The sequence below is a fragment of the Lepidochelys kempii genome, chromosome 5, assembly GCF_965140285.1.
Source record: "Lepidochelys kempii isolate rLepKem1 chromosome 5, rLepKem1.hap1, whole genome shotgun sequence".
NCBI classification, from domain to species: Eukaryota; Metazoa; Chordata; order Testudines; family Cheloniidae; genus Lepidochelys; species Lepidochelys kempii.
In genome coordinates, this window is record NC_136384.1 from 3,061,097 (window position 1) to 3,082,930 (window position 21,834).

A 21,834-nucleotide genomic window follows, 5' to 3' on the forward strand; every position below is an offset into this window, starting at 1 on the left:
TGCCCCTCACTCCCGACCCGCAGCCCCCTGCGACCCCAGCACTGGGTTCCCCATCCCCACAGCTCTGCTAGGGCCCCTCACTCCCGACCCGCAGCCCCCTGGCACCCCAGCCCTGGGTTCCCCACCCCCACAGCTCTGCCACTGCCCCTCAATCCCGACCCGCAGCCCCCTGCGACCCCAGCCCTGGGCCCCCCACCCCCACAGCTCTGCCAGTGCCCCTCACTCCCGACCCGCAGGCCCCTGCGACCCCAGCACTGGGCCCCCACCCCCACAGCTCTGCTAGTGCCCCTCAATCCCGACGTTAAACCATTTATGGTCTCTGATGATCCTAAAGTATTTCTTGTGTGGGTACTTATCTATCCTCCCGCGGCCTAGTGAAATTTCAGCGCAGGTAATTATATCCTTCCTCCTCCCTTGCTGCTGCCGTTTCAACTGAGCTACCCAAACCCTATTGGATAGTGGTGTTGTGTGATGATGCAAAACAGCTTCTGCTTCCACGTAAGAGGTAGCTTATGTTGTCTTCTAAAAAGGAATGAGCTTAAAACAACACAGAGTCCGAGGGCATCTTAAAGACTAACAGATTTATTGGGGCATAAGCTTTCGGGGGTAAAAAACGCAGTTCTTCTGCTGCATGGGGTGAAAATTAGAGATGCAGGCACTATTATACTGACACATGAAGAGAAGGGAGTTACCTCCCCAATTAGCTGTTATTTGTAAAGCACTTGGAGGTACTCAGACACAAAGTACTATAGAAATGATAAAATAACAACCCTGCACCCGCTTAAGGAAGTTTTTCAGCTGCGGTGGTAAAGAGAAGAGGCCTGATAGCTTGTAAACAGAACATACAAAGCAAGTCTCTCTTTTTGACTTTTCCCACTGTAGAATTCCAGTTGAAAGAGTTAAAGGCAGATACTCATAGATACAGGCTCTGGCTACACTGTTGCAGCGCTGTAAAGTGCCATTCTCACCCAGGGGTGTGAAAAAACAGGCCCGAGTGCAGCAAGTTACAGTGCTGTAACACGCCTGTTAAACAGTGTCCCCTAGGGAGGGGGAGTACCAGGAGCCCTCTCTCCCAGCACTGGTGCATGACCACACTCGCACTCCAACGCGCTGCCGGGGGGAGCACTCCCAGGGCAGTGATTTGACCTTTGGAGCGAGGCCATGCCCACAGCAAAATCCTTCGGGGCACTAATTACATTGCCCAGAGGGAGAGACTGCCTTGGAGATGTGCTGAACTGTAACCTAAGCCTGAGTGAGAATGAGTCTGTAGTCTAGTGGTTAGGGAGTCTACCTGGGAGGCGAGAGACCTGGGTGTGACGCTGTGTAATAAGATGACCATTTATACCTTTGACATTCATAGAATATCAGGGTTGGAAAGGACCTCAGGAGGTCATCTAGTCCAACCCCCTGCTCAATTTTGCCTCAAATCTTCTACAAAGTAGGGCACGTAAGGTGTCAGGGGAAAAATTCTGATTTGCTAAGTCTGATGATCCTGTTTATACGCATGTATCATTTTTGTATCAGAAGTTATGAATATTGGCTATGCACTGGCAACATATATACATATTTCAGAGTAGCAGCCATGTTAGTCTGTATTCGCAAAAAGAAAAAAGGAGGACTTGGGGCACCTTAGAGACTAACAAATGTATTGGGAGCATAAGCTTTCGTAAGCTAAAGCTCATTTCATCGGCTGCATCGTATTCCTAGGTAACACCCACCAGGTAAAATAGAAATTAAGGCCAGACAGCTATCTATTGATGGCACATCAAGGACACTTAGCTCTCACAATGGGACATAGAAGAAACTCACTCCACCCAGATAGCTCTTCCTGTGGACACATCAGCAAGAATATGGGCAATGGCTACCCCGAGAGTCATCAAGCTATGTAAGGACATGTGATATGCTCATGTAACCCTGGACTCCATCTTAGGCCAGTACCTTTCCCCAAGTAGAGACAGTACATTTCCAGGCATGTGGCAAAGGGTATAAAAGACCCTGGAGCTATCTCCATTTTGCCTCTTTCCTGCCCTGATTCTCTGGACTGGATTTACAACTAAAAGGAGAATTTGAACTATGGACTGAAGAGCTTCCAATCTTTTGGAAGTTACCACAGAGAGAGACTTTCCAAGCCAGCAGTCTATTCCATCACTGCTGCAAACCTGATAATAAGGACTTGTTAATGGTTAATAAATCATATACATACAAATAATTGCCAACTTTCTTCTTTTATGATTAAACTTTAGTTTTTAGTTACTCAAGAACTGGAATCAGCATGATTATTGGGTAAGATCTGAGGTATATATTGACCAGGCTAAGTGGCTGATCTATTGAGATTAGAAGGACCCTATGTTTGATTAAATTGGTTTTCAGTAACCACTCATCTTAGAATCCAGTATCTGGGTGATGAGACAAGGGCTGGAGTGTCTGAGGACACTGCATTTTTGACTTCTTGTTGACCAGTGTGGCGAGACAGAAGAAGAAGTTTACTTTTGTTGCTGGTTTGGTATGCTCCACTAAGAGAGCCACCACCAGTTTGGGGTGAGCCTGCCCTATTTCACAGGGGTTTGTCTGGAATTTGGCACTGTCAGCTGTGACCCACTGAGGCACAGGGACACTGGGTCCAGTCCCCCACTCCAATGACTCATTTAGCCAGAGCAGTTTATCAAAATGCATATTCTCCACACCTGGTGCCCCTCGACCCACCCTTAATTCGTGGGCTAACACTGTAGGTTCATCACTGAAGAACTGGTTCTTGAGAAGGTTTTTGAATGAGGGCATTTGAAAGCAGTACAAGAGAATCCACAGAGTGGACAGATGCACTCTACCTGTGAAATAGTAGCTGGAAGGTTTGCAAAAGAAAAGAACGAAGGTCTCCAGTGATGGTCTCCCCTCTGTTCTGCCAAGTTCATATGTCTGACATTTCGCCAGAATCACTGGTGGCACCTGCAATTAACATATGAGCAGATTAACAGAGGCCAGACCTGACAACAAGCAGTGGGTTACAAGGCATTTCTAATGTTACAGATAGACCTATCAGTCTATCCATCCTATGTTCCTCATGATGGTATGACTGCCTAGGTGTCAAAGAAAAACAGTGGATACAATATCTCATGGCTGAATTCATCTCACAATATGATGTAGAGAACATCCCATGAAGAGCTCATGCGAAGATTAGCGTGGTATAAACGATGGGTAAAAATACAGAATGGGTTGATATCACACTCTTTTAAGGAAAAAATCAAGATCTCATCATTCACCTTTGGTCAAGGGCATCAATCAATGCAGAGGAAAAGATACTTCTCTGATACTTCTTAAAAAGTTCATAATAACATTACCGAAGACATCATGGTGTAGCAGCCGGGTAGAGGACAGGGATTCTGCCGACTCAGGTTATATCCCTGACTCTGCCACTGACATCCTGTTTGAACAGAGTCAGTAAGGAGGAGTAACTATACTGATATTTGTAAAGGTACTATGTAAGAGAAGAATGCTATTAGTATCCTTACCAATGTGCCCTCTAATGTTTTACATCCATGTGCAGAATGAATTTTGTTATGTGCACCAATATGGAGGGGATGTGGGGCGGGGAGGGGGCCGAGGGGTTTGGAATGCAGGAGAGGGCTCGGGGCTGGGGCAGAGGGTTGGGGTGCAGGGTGTGAGGGCTCCAGCTGGGGGTGTGGGCTCTGGCGTGAAGCCAGAGATGAGGGGCTGGGGTGCAGGCTGCCCCAGGGCTGTGGTGGGGAGAGAGGCGCCTGTCCCCACCGCAGCCCCACCTGCCCAAACTTGCTCCCCGTCCACCCCCTACCTCTGTCCTCTCCAGGCCCTTGTGGCTCTGCCCCTGTGCAGCCCTTGATAGCCTGCTGCATGGCCACGCAGCTTAGGGAAAGCTTAGCTTGTAGCCTATTTTCAAAGCTGCAAAAAGACGTGTACACCGCAAGGTTTATAGGGTTTTGTACCTCTAGCTGCAGTTTAATTGTAACTACTATTGCCACTTTTTACCAGCACAAAGAGTATGTGTCATTTAAATGATTGTGTCGGATACCAAAAGTTTTCAACTATAAAAAACAATATCCAACAGTGTGTGCTACCTTCAATTTGGTTGGGAATGCACTCCGTCTTAAAGATGTCGATCAAATAATCAAGCAAAATTCCGTATATCACCACAGACCAAATGCATGCAAGCCAGTAAAAAACATTGGGGGTGCGGGGGGAGGAGGAGGAGGAAGAAGAGAGAGAAAGAAATTGAGACTCTCTACAATTTTATTCCTGTTTGTCAATATTTCAAGGAAAAAAGGCTTTCCAAATTTCCAAATGTGAAAATTGACCATCTGTAGTAAGAACCTACTGCCGGTAATTTAGCTCCCTCTGCTGGTTTTACACCAGCAATGCTCTGTCCCTGAGCACATCCTGACATCAAAAGTCTGAATGCCCAATCAAGCAAGCTGTTAACAGAGCGACTTTGACAAAATGCAGCTTCATTAGGAAGAGCAGGTGTTAGCACACAGCTGAGTTTTCAAAAAGAAAAAGATTTGGTAGGATAAGCTAGTTTAAACTAGTTTCAGAGTAGCAGCCGTGTTAGTCTGTATCTGCAAAAAGAAAAGGAGGACTTCTGGCACCTTAGAGACTAACCGATTTATTTGAGCATAAATTTGTCTGTCTCTAAGGTGCCCCAAGTCCTCCTTTTTCTTTTTGCAGATACAGACTAACACGGCTGCTACTCTGAAACTAGTTTCGTCTCTAAGGTGCCCCAAGAATTCCTTTTCTAGTTTAAAAGAACAGCAACTATTATAAACTTCTATACAGATATCGTTAAAGACATAAAAAGCGAACACCAGCGTTGTGGTGTGGCTTATTTATTTATTTGAAATAATCAGGTTCAGTGGAGGAGGTATGACAACATTCTTTTCAAATTACAATTGATTCCATTACTCCCATTTGTGTTAGTAAACCTGCATTTGAGGAAGGATTAAAGTTTCTGGGTAAGATTTCCAGAAGCACTTGGTGTTTGCTTATCTCCCCTTCACTGAAGTCAATGGGAGAACTTCAGCCGGAGCAGAGTTAAGCCAATGCTGACTGCTTTTGAAAAATATCCCACTCTGCATGTGAGGTGCTGAGTCACACACCTGGGCTATGTAAACCACTTGAATTCAAGTGGTAGGGCCTACACCCAACCCTCTGCCGCAGCCCTGAGCCTCCTCCCACATTCTGAACCCCTCAGCCCCACCCCCACCACACATCACCTCCATATTGGTTCACATAACAAAATTAATTCTGCACATGGATGGAAAAAGTTAGAGGGAACACTGGTCTTTCAAAGCTAAGGAATCCAAATATCAAGTTTCCATGATGGGAAGAGAAGGTTAAGTTTAAATACAAAATCCCACTAACTTGTAGCATTTTAAGATGTACTTATACAGTGTTTCCATCCAAGGATTTCCAAGCACTTGATAAAGAAAGCGAAGTATTGTCATCTCAGTTGTACAAATGGAACAATAAATGCATAAAGAGGTTAAGTGACATACCCACAGTCACAAAGCAAGTCAGTGGCAGGGTCGGGGATATAACCCAGCTTTCCTGACTCTCAATTCAATGCCTTATTCACTACACCACACTGCCTCTGTAATTATGTTTGCTATCCTGTAAGGGACATCTCAGGCCTCTAGATGCCATTTGGGACCAACTGTTGCAGGACTTTGCAACTCCAGATTATACATTTCCAGGAACAAGTAAAAACCTAAACAATTTCCTTGGAATAGTGCCCTCCACCTGGTAATGTTAAGAGTGTTCAGATACTGTCAGGGCACAGCAGTGAGCAAGCCCCTAGGGTGAGATTTTCAGAAGTGCTCCACACTGGCATAACTCTGACCACAAACTTCACTGGGAGCAATCTCCCACTGACTTCAATGGCAGCAGTGTCAGGCCAGCGCTGACAGCTTTTGAAAATCCCATTGCTAAAGGCCCTAGCAAGCACGAACAAGATCTCATTGGCTCGCAAAGGTATGGCAGGAAGCAGCGTAAGGAAATGGGGAGAGCTACAGAAAGGTCTAATACACAATTCCAGCCTCTTACATCTCTCCTGGGGTGTAGCTCTTCTCCATGATTTCTTTAGCTGTGTGGAGCATGCCATCAAACATGGTCCTGATGTCTGCGTGTAGATGTTGATACATCCGATGTTGCATTATCTTTGACTTGTTGCTTGTAATAAACTCTGACTGCCTTGAAAACGTGGAAAAAACCCCAGATATTAGATACCATTCAGCATCCAAAGAGAACAGGAGACTGCAAATACGCCCGTGCCTCTCTCTTCTTTGTTTGGATAGACAATCTTGCCCCATCATCCCTGTTTGAGTTTTCCTTGGTACCAGTTGTCAGGCTGCCTCTGGTGTATCTGGGACCTCTGCTGCAATAATGCACTGGGAGTGCGGTGGTTAACCTGAGGCTGTATGTGTGTGGACACCTCTGTCATCACCAGGGATGGAACCCAGGACCTACAGCTGCAAGAGCCCCTGTACTGCTTCAGTAAAAGGGGTTAACTCTATTAGCTGAGTAAGCCAGCTCAAATCCTCCAAGTGGACTAGCTACTAGAAGGAGACAACCATGCACATTTAGCCAGAGAGTTGCAGTGACAACTCCACTGAAGTAGGAAATCAATTCATCATCAAGAAATCCTTCTTACCTCAGTGACTTTGGAACAGCTCTGTCAGAAAAGCAACCAAATACACTAACCACTAACACAGCCTCAGTGAAGACTTCTCAAGGAAGACAGGGCAAATGCTCCTTCCACTCCTTGCAATCAGATACAACATGCTCAATGGATTAGGCCTTGAGGCAGACACTTTACCTAGTGCTGTAAACTGAGCTGCTTATTTTATTTTAACTGATGTTCAGATTCCCACCCACCTGAACTGGGAAGGGGACTGTAGTTGGGTGGTGGTTGTCTCTCCCTCTCTGCGTCGGAAGGAGGCCACACTGCCTCACTATGCCATCGGGATCTCAGCCTAGTATTGGGGGTAATTAGCAGTTAGACATTAGTATCCCCACTGCAGTTTTTAAAAAAGCCACCCAAAGCTATTTGTACACTGAGATGTTCCTGAGCAGAGATCTCGTGTGACTCCTGGCAAATTCCATGATTTGGACAAACTGAAAAGAACGTAATGGAAAGAAAAAAATACTGATAATCTTAACTAGAATGGCTCTAGTCTGTGCTACTAATTACCCCATCCTTGCCCACGAATTACCTACGATTAACAAAAGGCCCCATCCCTGCCCATTGAAGATTAACCATAAGTATTCATGCTACCTGCTGCTGCAAGTGGATTTGAGCAAGTCGCTGCAGTTTGGCAGCATGGTCAGGAGCAGCTGCAAAGCACACAGAACAAAAGAACAAAAACTGCTTAGTTTTTACATCCAGGAAATTTGCAGTTACCAAAGTAGAGACAACTGTGTAAAAGCATATTTAAAGTGTTTCTATTGGGATTAATTTAATACACTTCTTTGTCAGAGGAAGCACATTACAGCTCAGAATGCCCTGAAGAGAAATACTGCTGGCCACCATACCACCACTGGTTACTGCCACTTTACTGCAAAGTAAGTGAAATGCCAACATTTTAGTTGTTTGTGTACACGCTGATCAGAACCAACTGAAAACAACTTTCCAAAGTCACCCCTCTGCTGCTTCTGGGGCCGTGAGATATGGGTCCCAAGCTGAGGATTACATGCCCAAGAGACTTGTATGAAGCATGCAGATGGATTACTATATGTGAATATTACTGATAAGCAACTGCATGGAGACTAGAGAGACCTCACTGTGCAAGGGGCAGGGATACTAAGTGAACAGGAAGCTACCCCTTAGAATGGAGACTTTCTACTGAGTTTTTCCCTATAACATTCTAAGGATTCTCTAAAGTGTGTATCTGTTGGCCTCCACTTTCCCTCATAGTTACACTGGCTCACTTGACCAGCATCTCAGGAATATTTAACAGTCCAGCAAGTATAACATGGCTCTGGGGTCACTGAAATTCATCCTTCCTGTACAGTGGGAGTATCGTAGCCAGGAGAATACATTCAAGCCCATAGAATCATAGAATATCAGGGTTGGAAGGGACCTCAGGAGGTCATCTAGTCCAACCCCCTGCTCAAAAGCAGGACCAATCCCCAATTAAATCATCCCAGCCAGGCCTTTGTCAAGCCTGACCTTAAAAACTTCTAAGGAAGGAGATTCCACCACCTCCCTAGGCAACACATTCCAGTGTTTCACCACCCTCATAGTGAAAAAGTTTTTCCTAATATCCAATCTAAACCTCCCCCACTGCAACTTGAGACCATTACTCCTTGTCCTGTCATCAGCTACCACTGAGAACAGCCTAGAGCCATCCTCTTTGGAACCACCTCTCAGGTAGTTGAAAGTAGCTCTCAAATCCCCCCTCATTCTTCTCTTGTGCAGACTAAACAATCCCAGTTCCCTCAGCCTCTCCTCATAAATCATGTGTTCCAGACCCCTAATCATTTTTGTTGCCCTTCGCTGGACTCTCTCCAATTTATCCACATCCTTCTTGTAGTGTGGGGACCAAAACTGGACACAGTACTCCAGATGAGGCCTCACCAATGTCGAATAGAGGGGAACGATCACGTCCCTCGATCTGCTCGCTATGCCCCTACTTATACATCCCAAAATGCCATTGGCCTTCTTGGCAACAAGGGCACACTGCTGGCTCATATCCAGTTTCTCGTCCACTGTCACCCCTAGGTCCTTTTCCGCAGAACTGCTGCCTAGCCATTCGGTCCCTAGTCTGTAGCGGTGCATTGGGTTCTTCCCTCCTAAGTGCAGGACCCTGCACTTATCCTTATTGAACCTCATCAGATTTCTTTTGGCCCAATCCTCCAATTTGTCTAGGTCCCTCTGTATCCTATCCCTGCCCTCCAGCGTATCTACCTCTACTCCCAGTTTAGTATCATCCGCAAATTTGCCAAGAGTGCAATCCACACCATCCTCCAGATCATTTATGAAGATATTGAACAAAACCGGCCCCACGACCGACCCCTGGGGCACTCCACTTGACACCGGCTGCCAACTAGACATGGAGCCATTGATCACTACCCGTTGAGCCCGACAATCTAGCCAACTTTCTACCCACCCTATAGTGCATTCATCCAGCTCATACTTCCTTAACTTGCTGACAAGAATATTGTGGGAAACCGTGTCAAAAGCTTTGCTAAAGTCAAGAAACAATACATCCACTGCTTTCCCTTCATCCACAGAACCAGTAATCTCATCATAGAAGGCGATTAGATTAGTCAGGCATGACCTTCCCTTGGTGATTCCATGCTGTCTGTTCCTGATCACTTTCCTCTCATGCAAGTGCTTCAGGATTGATTCTTTGAGGACCCTCCTCCATGATTTTTCCGGGGACTGAGGTGAGGCTGACTAGCCTGTAGTTCCCAGGATCCTCCTTCTTCCCTTTTTTAAAGATTGGCACTACATTAGCCTTTTTCCAGTCATCCGGGACTTCCCCCGTTCGCCACGAGTTTTCAAAGATAAGGGCCAATGGCTCTGCAATCACAGCCGCCAATTCCTTTAGCACTCTCGGATGCAACTCGTCCGGCCCCTTGGACTTGTGCACGTCCAGCTTTTCTAAATAGTCCCTAACCACCTCTTTCTCCACAGAGGGCTGGCCATCTATTCCCCATGTTGTGATGCCCAGCGCAGCAATCTGGGAGCTGATCTTGTTTGTGAAGACAGAGGCAAAAAAAGCATTGAGTACATTAGCTTTTTCCACATCCTCTGTCACTAGGTTGCCTCCCTCATTCAGTAAGGGGCCCACACTTTCCTTGGCTTTCTTCTTGTTGCCAACATACCTGAAGAAACCCTTCTTGTTACTCTTAACATCTCTTGCTAGCTGCAGCTCCAGGTGCGATTTGGCCCTCCTGATTTCATTCCTACATGCCCGAGCAATATTTTTATACTCTTCCCTGGTCATATGTCCAACCTTCCACTTCTTGTAAGCTTTTTTTATGTTTAAGATCCGCTAGGATTTCACCGTTAAGCCAAGCTGGTCGCCTGGCATATTTACTATTCTTTGGACACATCGGGATGGTTTGTCCCTCTAACCTCAACAGGGATTCCTTGAAATACAGCCAGCTCTCCTGGACTCCTTTCCCCTTCATGTTCGTCCCCCAGGGGATCCTACCCATCCGTTCCCTGAGGGAGTCGAAGTCTGCTTTCCTGAAGTCCAGGGTCCGTATCCTGCTGCTTACCTTTCTTCCCTGTGTCAGGATCCTGAACTCAACCAACTCATGGTCACTGCCTCCCAGATTCCCATCCACTTTTGCTTCCCCTACTAATTCTTGCTGGTTTGTGAGCAGCAGGTCAAGAAAAGCTCCCCCTCTAGTTGGCTCCTCTAGCACTTGCGCCAGGAAATTGTCCCCTATGCTTTCCAAAAGCTTCCTGGACTGTCTATGCACCGCTGTATTGCTCTCCCAGCAGATATCAGGAAAATTAAAGTCACCCATGAGAACCAGGGCGTGCGATCTAGTAGCTTCCGTGAGCTGCCGGAAGAAAGCCTCATCCACCTCATCCCCCTGGTCCGGTGGTCTATAGCAGACTCCCACCACTACATCACTCTACATCACCCATGTTGCTGAAGAGGACTGCCATGCCACATTCTGCATTTGTTCTGCATGCTGCTGCACTGCTTTAGTCTTCCTAGACTGCAAACTCTTCAGAGCTGGAAACTCTTACAATAGTTTCCAGTTAGTTGAGGCAGACAGCTAGAGAACACGAAAGCTCATGCTCAAATAAATTGGTTAGTCTCTAAGGTGCCACAAGTACTCCTTTTCTTTTTTTAAAAACAGCATTTCCACACACTTCTAAGCACGAAGGGTAACAAAAGAGAGGCCACTGGTCTTTGCTAACATCAAGACAGCAGCTACGAAAAGGTAGCTTGCAAATGAGCACGTGTTACCTTTGATGTGGCAGGCGACCAGCTTGACTTAACAGTGGAATCCTTGCTGCTCTTAAACACAAAAAAGGAGCTTACAAGAAGTGGAAGATTGGACAAATGACCAGGGAAGAGTATAAAAATATTGCTCAGGCATGCAGGAGTGAAATCCAGAAGGCCAAATCACACATGGAGGTGCAGCTAGCAAGAGATGTTAAGAGTAACAAGAAGGGTTTCTTCAGGTACGTTAGAAACAAGAAGAAAGTCAAGGAAAGTGTGGGCCCCTTACTGAATGAGGGAGGTAACCGTCTGACAGAGGACGTGGAAAAAGCTAATGTACTCAATGCTTTTTTTGCCTTTGTCTTCGCGAACAAGGTCAGCTCTCAGACTGCTGCACTGGGCAGCACAGCATGGGGAGGAGGTGACCAGCCCTCTGTGGAGAAAGAAGTAGTTCGGGACTATTTAGAAAAGCTGGACGAGCATAAGTCCATGGGGCTGGATGCGCTGCATCCGAGAGTGTTAAAGGAATTGGCGGATGTGATTGCAGAGCCATTGGCCCTTATCTTTGAAAACTCATGGCAACCGGGGGAGGTCCCGGAAGACTGGAAAAAGGCTAATGTAGTGCCCATCTTTAAAAAAGGGAAGAAGGAGGATCCTGGGAAATACAGGCCAGTCAGCCTCGCCTCAGTCCCCGGAAAAATCATGAAGCAGGTCCCCAAGGAATCAATTCTGAAGCACTTAGAGGAGAGGAAAGTGATCAGGAACAGTCAACATGGATTCACCAAGGGCAAGTCATGCCTGACTAATCTAATTGCCTTCTATGATGAGATAACTGGCTCTGTGGATGAGGGGAAAGCAGTGGACCTGTTGTTCCTTGACTTTAGCAAAGCTTTTGACACGGTCTCCCACAGTATTCTTGCCAGTAAGTTAAAGTAGTATGGGCTGGATGAATGGACTATAAGGTGGATAGAAAGTTGGCTAGATTGTCGGGCTCAACGGATAGTGATCAATGGCTCCATGTCTAGTTGGCAGCCGATATCCAGTGGAGTGCCCCAGGGGTCGGTCCTGGGGCCGGTTTTGTTCAATATCTTCATAAATGATCTGGAGGATGGTGTGGATTGCACTCTCAGCAAATTTGCAGATGACACTAAACTGGGAGGAGAGGTAGATATGCTGGAGGGTAGGGACAGGATACAGAGGGACCTAGACAAATTGGAGGATTGGGCCAAACGAAATCTGATGAGGTTCAACAAGGACAAGTGCAGAGTCCTGCACTTAGGATGGAAGAATCTCATGCACCTCTACAGACTAGGGATCGAATGGCTAGGCAGCAGTTCGGCAGAAAAGGACTTAGGGGTTACAGTGGATGAGAAGCTGGATATGAGTCAACAGTGTGCCATTGTTGCCAAGAAGGCCAATGGCATTTTGGGATGTATAAGTAGGGGCATTGCCAGCAGATCGAGGGACGTGATTGTTCCCCTCTATTCGACATCGGTGAGGCCTCATCTGGAGTACTGTGTCCTGTTTTGGGCCCCACACTACAAAAAGGATGTGGAAAAATTGGGAAGAGTCCAGCGGAGGGCAACAGAAGTGATTAGGGGACTGGAACACATGACTTATGAGGAGAGGCTGAGGGAACTGGGTTTGTTTAGTCTGCACAAGAGAAGAATGAGGGGGGATTTGATAGCTGCTTTCAACTACCTGAAAGGGAGTTCCAGAGAGGATGGCTCTGGACTGTTCTCAGTGGTAGCAGATGACAGAACGAGGAGCAATGGTCTCAAGTTGCAGTGGGGGAGGTTTAGGTTGGATATTAGGAAAAACTATTTCACTAGGAGGGTGGTGAAGCACTGGAATGTGTTACTTAGGGAGGTGGTGGAATCTCCTTCCTTAGAAGTTTTTAAGGTCAGGCTTAACAAAGGCCTGGCTGGGATGATTTAGTTGGGGATTGGTCCTGCTTTGAGCAGGGGGTTGGACTAGATGACCTCCTGAGATCCCTTCCAACCCTGATGTTCTATGATGATTCTATGATTCTGTGTGTGCACTGTCCAAGAACGGCTGGAGGTTGTTCACCTGTTCCAGAAGGGCGGCTTGGGAAAGAATAAGCTGCTCCTCTGGTTTAAAAGACAGAGAAGGAGAAGTTTAAGTCAAACACTATTTCAGCTTTCCACAGATGAGAAAAAATAAGTTGATTAATTGGCCTCGTTCAGCTTCCCCTTCTCATAAGGCAATCAAACCTACACGCAGCAGAAAGACTTCACCACAACGATACTGTGGGTTACTATCACACCTTCCAACCAATCAAGGATCTCTGTGCCTTTCGCAAACATCCCCCACCCTTTTCTGGGGTAGCTATTATCAGATGGGGAAACAGAAGCTCAAAGGCAGCACACAGTACATAAAAGGGAAGAACCAGGAGCAGAAGCCAGGATGTTCCTCACTGAGCTAGCAATGGAAAAAGCACATTTTTTTGCTCTTTCATTGGCTCAGTTGTTGAGCCCCATTAAAAGTCAACCTCGTGGCTCCGACTCTCCCTTGCTTACACCAATAAGAATCGGGGACAACGCCACTGGAGACAATGGAGTTACACACGCCTACCACAGGAGAGGGGCGACTCAGGTCCCCTGTGAGAGAGCAGGGCAGGGTTAGAAGTTCAATACTTATGAACACTGAAGTATATATATTGTGATGTTTAAGAGCAGTTTTGTTACCATAACAGTTGGTAGACATAGGGAAACAATTCCACACACCCCTTCTCCACCCCCCCTCCACCCCGCAAAGCTTCTGACCAAAGGCTAGACAGACTCAGAGAGAGTCAAGGTCCATTACTCATTCAGGGAAGGCCTTTGGTAGCGAGAAAAGCACTCCTCATGCAGGAACTAGTTCCACGGTGCCAGTTGCATTCCAAGTGCTTGCCAGGGAGCCAGACTGGGGACTGAACCAGGCTTGTTCTTCCCTGTACAATTCATACTGTAGTTTCTCCAGTTCTGATCTTTTACTGAAGCATTGGCCAGTTTACAGGGGAAGATGAGAAGCCAAATGAGGCATTTCCGTCCTAAGCCCATGATTAAAAGAGAGATGGACAGGTGCATTCAGTTAAGATCTCCCTCACCCTGCTTGTCTTGAGAGCTTTTGGGGAATGAGCATACTCCTTTCATTTCATGACATGCCTGCTAAGATGAACTGCAGTTTCATGGCATCGCGAACAGCCATTCGATCAATGTACTGAGGATCCAGGTATTTTATTAAATCTTCAACTAAGATCAGAAGTAGGTTACAGGGAGGGAGAGAGAGAAGTGATTAGTTCTGGAAGTACTGCCAGTCGCAACTTCCTACTTACTACAAAATTTTGCTAAAAAGAATCAGCAGCTATAGTATTTCTATAGTACCATGAACTTTCACAGCATTTTATAGACCACTTGAATGACATACTCTGCCTCAAAGAGCTTACAAATCTGAGCTGACTAACTAGTTTAGACAACAATCCAGATGTAGGAAGATGCAGAGGCATCCTCAGTGGGGGATCGGAGAGGAATGGCTTTTGACTCAACAGTACAAAGTCGCTGCTGCACCAAGCCTGTAAGTTTCCTTGTTTGATTTTATTTTAAAGAAGTGTGTACTCACATGGCCCAACGCCAATAGGCACTCATTATTTACACAAGGTCCCACTAACCTTCTAAGTATTACATTAGCCAATTTTAAATTCAACTGCAGAGGTCACAATTCATTCTTTAAAGGGAAGGCACAGAGCGAGTGCTCCCTTTCCATCATGTGGCCTGCTACTTCCCCTGCCCTCTGAAATGTCTTTCCTTTACACACGCAAGTCTTGCTTTCTGAAGCTGGCCGAGGGTGTGCTGAAGTGGCACCAGTGTCCTCTCCAGGCACAGCATGCCGTTTCTGCGACATCTCTCCTCTGATACAAAAATCCCAAGGTTGCTTGCAATCGGAGTTGTCCTTGATAGACGCAGCGGGGAGTAATAAGCTCCAATGCCAGTGAGAAGTCAAAGCCCATGATTTTCTGCAGGTGCACATACACTGAATATGTACTACCCCTTGCTGATAACACCAGGCCTGATGGGCTGCAGATTTCTAGGGGGATCTGATCACAGTGGGTAGAATGCACAGTCCTAGGGAAGGAATAAAGCTGAAACCTTAGATTTTAGATCTCTGATAATGGAACAGAAACCAAAGTAGATGCCTTACTCTCACAAGGTACACCCCACTCAAGAGAGCTGCCAGCTTGTCTACTCAGTCATAATTAGCTCCTTTGGAGGCAAAGGAAGGTTGTTTTTAAACCCACTGCAAAACACACCTCAAATGATGTCAGACAGGCCACCCAACAAGACCACCACATAAAATACAATTTGGATCTAAATCCTGGGGGTAAAAAAAAACCGCAACACACAAATGCTGGATGAATACTTACTTTTCTTATACAAAATTTTAATCCTCTCTCTCTTGCTTGTAATGTTCCCCAAAGCCACCTGAACTTTCACCAAACCATCTGCTGCCTAGAAGGTAAGAGATGGTATAAACCAAACAGGGATTAAGTGACACTTCTATGATCCCACAACTAAACTGTCAGGAACAGACCAGCAGTGACAGGAGATAAAATGTCTATTTAAAATGGATGAATGCATCCGATGAAGTGAGCTGTAGCTCACAAAAGCTCATGCTCAAATAAATTGGTTAGTCTCTAAGGTGCCACAAGTCCTCCTGCTCTTTCTGCGAACACAGACTAACATGGCTGCTGCTCTGAAACCTATTTAAAACGGTTTCAGCTACTAACATTCACAGGCAGCATAGTTCAAGGAGCTGCCCGAATGGTGACGTGAGGATACGAGGGGCTGCTAAACAGAGCCCGTGTTGTACCCCAGAGGGGGCGGCAATTCAGAAGTAAACGAAGCAGCCCCCAGCCAGGCAGCCCGTCGGGGCACTGGGACAAAAGGCCCCGCACTAGTCCTCCTGCCCCCCGTGCAGGGCCTGCCCCCCCGGCCCGGGAGCGCTCTGCCCGCCGGGGAGCATCGCTGGGGGCAGGAGTGGAGCGAGCAAGGCCCTGGAGGAGAACCCGCAGCGGGGGCGGGAGAGCTCATGGCCGCGCTCCTGAAGGAACCAACAGCCAAAGCCTCCCCCCCGGCCAATCCCCGCCCCCCCCCGAGCCTCCCCCCCTCCCCCCCGGCCAATCCCCGCCCCCCCCGAGCCTCCCCCCCTCCCCCCCGGCCAATCCCCGCCCCCCCCGAGCCTCCCGCCCCTCCCCGCCCCCCCCGAGCCTCCCCCCCTCCCCCCGGCCAATCCCCGCCCCCCCCGAGCCTCCCCCCCCCCGGCCAATCCCCGCCCCCCACGAGCCTCCCCCGCCCCGGCCAATCCCCGCCCCCCGGCGCTGCTGCCGGGCAATGCGGAGGCTGGAGCCACCCGCCCCTGGAGCGGCGCAAGGCCCCGAGCCGCAGGGTCCGCCCGGGCCCAGCCCAGGGGCCCTGGATGGTCCCTGGTGGGGGGAGCCGGCCCCGCAGCGGGGGCCACACACAGGCCGGGGGGCGGGTGCTGAGGGGCCCGCCCAGCCCCGGGCCGCCCCGGCCCCGAACACCCGCCGCTCCAGCGCCTCCACCCGGTCCTGCAGCGCCCCGACCGCCGCCATCTTGTCCACACCCGGCCGGCCGGAAGCGGGGGCGGGACTCCCCCGTGACAGGAGCCAATCGAACGCGGCCTCTCCAGAATTGACGGGCGAAGGCAGGGGCGGTTAAATCCGATGATCTGTTCCAGCCTGCCCTGCTCCCCAGCTCCAAGCGTTGCCATGGAGATGATCAGTCCCAGCATGCCCTGCTCCCCAGCTCCAAGCGTTGCCATGGAGATGGTCAGTCCCAGCATGCCCTGCTCCCCAGCTCCAAGCGTTGCCATGGAGATGATCAGTCCCAGCATGCCCTGCTCCCCAGCTCCAAGCGTTGCCATGGAGATGATCAGTGCCAGCATGCCCTGCTCCCCAGCTCCAAGCGTTGCCATGGAGATGATCAGTCCCAGCATGCCCTGCTCCCCCAGCTCCAAGCGTTGCCATGGAGATGGTCAGTCCCAGCATGCCCTGCTCCCCAGCTCCAAGCGTTGCCATGGAGATGATCAGTCCCAGCATGCCCTGCTCCCCCAGCTCCAAGCGTTGCCATGGAGATGGTCAGTCCCAGCATGCCCTGCTCCCCCAACTCCGAGTGTTGCCATGGAGATGATCGGTCCCAGCATGCCCTGCTCCCAGTGTTGCCATGGCGACAGCGTCCCGGGCCTGCCCTGCGCTGTCAGCCCGGGCTCCGCGCCCCGGGGCTGTGCTGGGCCCCGGCGGGGCGCGCTCCTGTCAGCCCGGCGCCTGTGGGGCCGAGGGCTCCCCCCGTCCCGGGGCTGAGCTCCTCGGGGCTCCCCGCGAGCGGCCCGGCGGCTCTTGGCCCCGCCGCAGGCCCCGGAGCCGGGGAAGGAGGCGTGGAGCCGAACGACGTCGGAGCCTTCGCGGAGCCAAAGCGAAGCAGACGCGGCGGGGCCCGTAACTGCGGCCGCGTACAGGCGTCGGGATCCGTCACCGGCCGCATGCGGGCCGGCTGGGGCCCGTGGCGGCGAAAGGCTCCGGGAGCTGGGAGACGCCGTTGCGGCCCACCACGGTAGCATTTACTTTGAGAAAGGGGAACGTCACAGAAATGAGGTAGTGCCTTCAAAGGAAATTAAAAAGCTACAGCGCAAAAAGCGAAGTCCCTGCAAGCTGCGTGGGAACTTTTTAAAGACACCGTACTAGAGGCTCAACTTAAATGGGTAGCCCAAATTAAAAAACAACATAATAAGAGACCCGAAAGAGTGTCACCGTGGCTAAACAAAGTAAAAGAAGCAGTGAGAGGCAAAAAGGCATCCTTTAGAAAGTGGACGTTAAATCCTAGTGAGGAAAATAGAAAGGAGCATAAACTCTGGCAAGTGAAATGTAAAAATACAACTAGGAAGGCCAAAAGAGAATTTGAAGAACAGCTAGCCAAAGACTCAGAAAGTTATAGCAATTTTTTTTTTTTAAGTACATCAGAAGCAGGAAGCCTCCTAAACAACCCGTGGACGATCAAGATGCTAAAGGAGCAATCAAGGATGATAAGGCCATTGCGGAGAAACTAAATAAATTCTCTGCATTGGTCTTCACAGCTGAGGATGTGATGGAGATTCCCAAACCTGAGCCATTCTTCTTAGGTGACAGATTTGAGGAACTATCCCAGATTGAGGTGTCATTAGAGGTGATTTTGAACAAATTGATTAAACAGTAATAAGTCACCAGGACCAGATGGTATTACCCAAGAGTTCTGAAGGAACTCAAATGTGAAATTGCAGAATTACTAACTATAGTTTATAACCTATCATTTAAATCAGCTTCTGTACCAAATGGATGGAGGACAGCTAATGTGATGCCAATTTTTAAAAAGGGCTCCAGAGGTGATCCCGGAAATTACAGACTGGGTAAACCTGACATCAGAACTGGGCAAACTGGTAGAAACTATAGTAAAGAATAAAATTGTCAGACATATAGATGAACATAATTTGTTGGGGAAGTGTCATGTTTTTTATAAAGGGGAAATCATGCTTCATCAATCTATTAGAATTCTTTGAGGGGGTCAACAAGCATGTGGACAAGGGGGATCCAGTGGATGTAGTGTACTTAGATTTTCAGAAAGCCCGTGACAAGGTCCCTCACCAAAGGCCCTTAAGCAAAGTAAGCTGTCATGGTATAAGAGGAAAGGTCCTCTCATGGATCAGTAACTGGTTAAAAGATAGGAAACAAAGGGTAGGAATAAATGGTCAATTTTCAGAATGGAGGGAGGTAAGTAGTGGTGTCCCCCAGGGGTCTGTACTGGGACCAGTCCTATTCAACATATTCATAAATGATCTGGAAAAGGGGTAAACAGTGAGGTGGCAAAATTTGCTGATGATACAAAACTACTCAAGATAGTTAAGTCCCAAGCAGACTGCGAAGAACTACAAAAGGATCTCACAAAACTGGGTGACTGGTCAACAAAATGGCAGATGAAATTCAGTGTTGATAAATGCAAAGTAATGCACACTGGAAAACATAATCCCAACTATACATATAAAATGATGGGGTCTAAATTAGCTGTTACCACTCAAGAAAGATCTTGGAGTCATTGTGGATAGTTCTCTGAAAACATTGACTCAATGTGCAGCGGCAGTAAAAAAAAAGTGAACAGAATGTTGGGAATCATTAAGAAAGGGTTAGATAATAAGACAGAAAATATCATATTGCCTCTATATAAATCCATGGTACGTCCACATCTTGAATAGTGCGTGCAGATGTGGTTGCCCCATCTCAAAAAAGGTATATTGCAATTGGAAAAGGTTCAGAAAAGGGCAACAAAAATGATTAGGGGTATAGAACGGCTGCCATATGAGGAGAGATTAATAAGACTGGGACTTTTCAGCATGGAAAAGAGATGACAAAGGGGGGATATGATAGAGGGCTATAAAATCATGACTGGTGTGGAGAAAGTAAATAAGGAAGTGTTATTTACTCCTCATATCACAAGAATTAGGGGTCACTAAATGAAATTAATAGGCAGCTGGTTTAAAACAAAAGGAAGTATGTTTTCACACAACGCACAGTCAACCTGTGGAACTCCTTGCCAGAGGATGTGAAGGCGAAGACCATAACGGTTCAAAAAAGAACTAGGTACATTCATGGAGGATAGGTCCATCAGTGGCTATTAGCCAGGATGGGCAGGGATGGTGTCCTTAGCCTCTGTTTGCCAGAAGCTGGGAATGGGCAACAGGGGATGGATCACTTGACGATTACCGTTCTGTTCATTCCCTCTGGGGCACCTGGCATTGGCCACTGTCAGAAGACAGGATACTGGGCTAGATAGACCTTTGGTCTGACCCAGTATGGCTGTTCTTTTGTTCTAAAAAGAATCTTCTCCACAGGGTGGTTCGCCCTCGTATAGGGTCCTGGCACTATCCTGAATATTGATATCCGTGCCCAACCTTCCATGCCCAATCTAATTTCCTCACCCAGATAAATCTTAGGATAGAATTTACTTACTCTATAGGATATATTCTTACGTATTGATACTGATTATCTCATTCTCATAACTGCTATCTTTGATCTGAGCTGTTACTTCCATGTTCTTGCACTGTACCCTGTGGTTACCACTATGTTCCAGAATTCTGTTAAACACATTCAGTTCCCCAAAGTTAAAAAGGGGTAACTGGTAGGCCATTTATCAGTGCCAAAGATTACAAACACTCATGGTAATTTGCTCTTGCTAATTATACAGGATATAGGCCTGTAATTTCCTTGCATTACAGCCAAATAAAATGAAGTAATATTTACTGAAATTATTCAGCACAAAAACATCAGTCAAAACAATATAATCAATCAAACCAATAAAGAAAAAGGGATGATATAATATAGCAGGCTAGCCCCGTGGGCTACAAGGTGCAGGGAGCTGCTGTCTTTGGAGGCCACTTGGCTTCGGGTGCAGGCTGGCATGCTAGAATTCTTCACCCCCATGGTGCGAGACACAGAGCATCGCGTATTGGGAGCTGTGGTCTCACCGATGTCATGGAGCAAAGCATGCTATCTAACCTGTCAACGAATAAACTGCCCCCAGGTTCCATGACTTCTGCCCTTTGAACTGTCATTTGAGGGCTTCCATCATGAGGAATCATGGCATTGTGATGCCTCTAACCAAAGGAGCAACAGGTTCTGCTTGAACTGCACATGGTCGCTGGTGCACTGGTCGCTGGTGCACTGTCGACCTTTAGGACTTGTCCCCTGGAACAACAAAGTCTTTGGATCAGGATGCTGATGTTGTGTCGTCCCTGGCTAAAGATGCAAATAAAAGCACAGTGAATAGATGGAATTAACAGTCCCGCTGTCAGAGCTAAGCACTGGGAAAGCTCAGCAATGGCCACACAGCATTCTCAGACGAGGCTTGTAATATGCATAGAACATGTCAGAGGTTCTCAACCAGGGGTACCTGTACCCCTCGGGGGTGCAGAGGTCTTCCAGTTGGCAAGTTCCTCACCTGGAATACTGTGTGCAGTTCTGGTCTCCCATGTTTAAGAAGGATGAATTCAAACTGGAACAGGTACAGAGAAGGGCTACTAGGATGATTCGAGGAATGGAAAACTTGTCTTATGAAAGGAGACTCAGGGAGCTTGGCTTGTTTAGCCTAACTAAAAGAAGGTTGAGGGGAGATATGATTGCTCTCTATAAATATATCAGAGGGATAAATACCAGAGAGGGAGAGGAATTATTTAAACTCAGTACCAATGTGGACACAAGAACAAATGGATATAAACTGGCCACTAGGAAATTTAGATTAGAAATTAGACGAAGGTTTCTAACCATCAGAGGAGTGAAGTTTTGGAATAGCCTTCCGAGGGAAGTAGTGGGGGCAAAAGATCTATCTTGCTTTAAGATTAAACTCGATAAGTTTATGGAGGAGATGGTATGATGGGATAACATGGTTTTGGTAATTAAATATTCATGGTAAATAGGCCCAATGGACTGTGATGGGTTTTTAGATGGGGTAAGATCCAAGTTACCCGGGAAAGAATTTTCTATAGTATCTGGCTGATGAATCTTGCCCATATGCTCAGGGTTTAGCTGATCGCCATATTTGGGGTCGGGAAGGAATTTTCCTCCAGGGCAGATTGGAAGGCCCTGGAGGTTTTTCGCCTTCCTCTGTAGCATGGGGCACGGGTCACTTGCTGGAGGATTCTCTGCTCCTTGAGGTCTTCAAACTACAATTTGAGGACTTCAATAGCACAGATATAGGTGTGAGGTCTTTTTTAGGAGTGGTGGGTGAAATTCTGTGGCCTGCATTGTGCAGGAGGTCAGACTAGATGATCATAATGGTCCCTTCTGACCTAAATATCT

The 21,834-nt window shown here is 47.6% G+C and overlaps 1 protein-coding gene across 1 annotated transcript; it reads right to left on the bottom strand.

Annotated features, from left to right (window-relative positions):
• Window positions 1–299: 299 nt before the first annotated feature.
• Window positions 300–16,866, bottom strand: DCTN3 (dynactin subunit 3). Its single transcript, XM_078852998.1, has 6 exons — window positions 16,306–16,866; window positions 15,361–15,445; window positions 14,105–14,191; window positions 7,301–7,359; window positions 6,070–6,216; window positions 300–2,943 (listed from the first exon to the last, which is right to left on the bottom strand). Exons 1-5 carry the CDS (start codon window positions 16,567–16,569, stop codon window positions 6,127–6,129), a joined length of 585 nt encoding a protein of 194 aa, XP_078709124.1. The 5' UTR covers window positions 16,570–16,866; the 3' UTR covers window positions 300–2,943; window positions 6,070–6,126.
• Window positions 16,867–21,834: the final 4,968 nt, after the last annotated feature.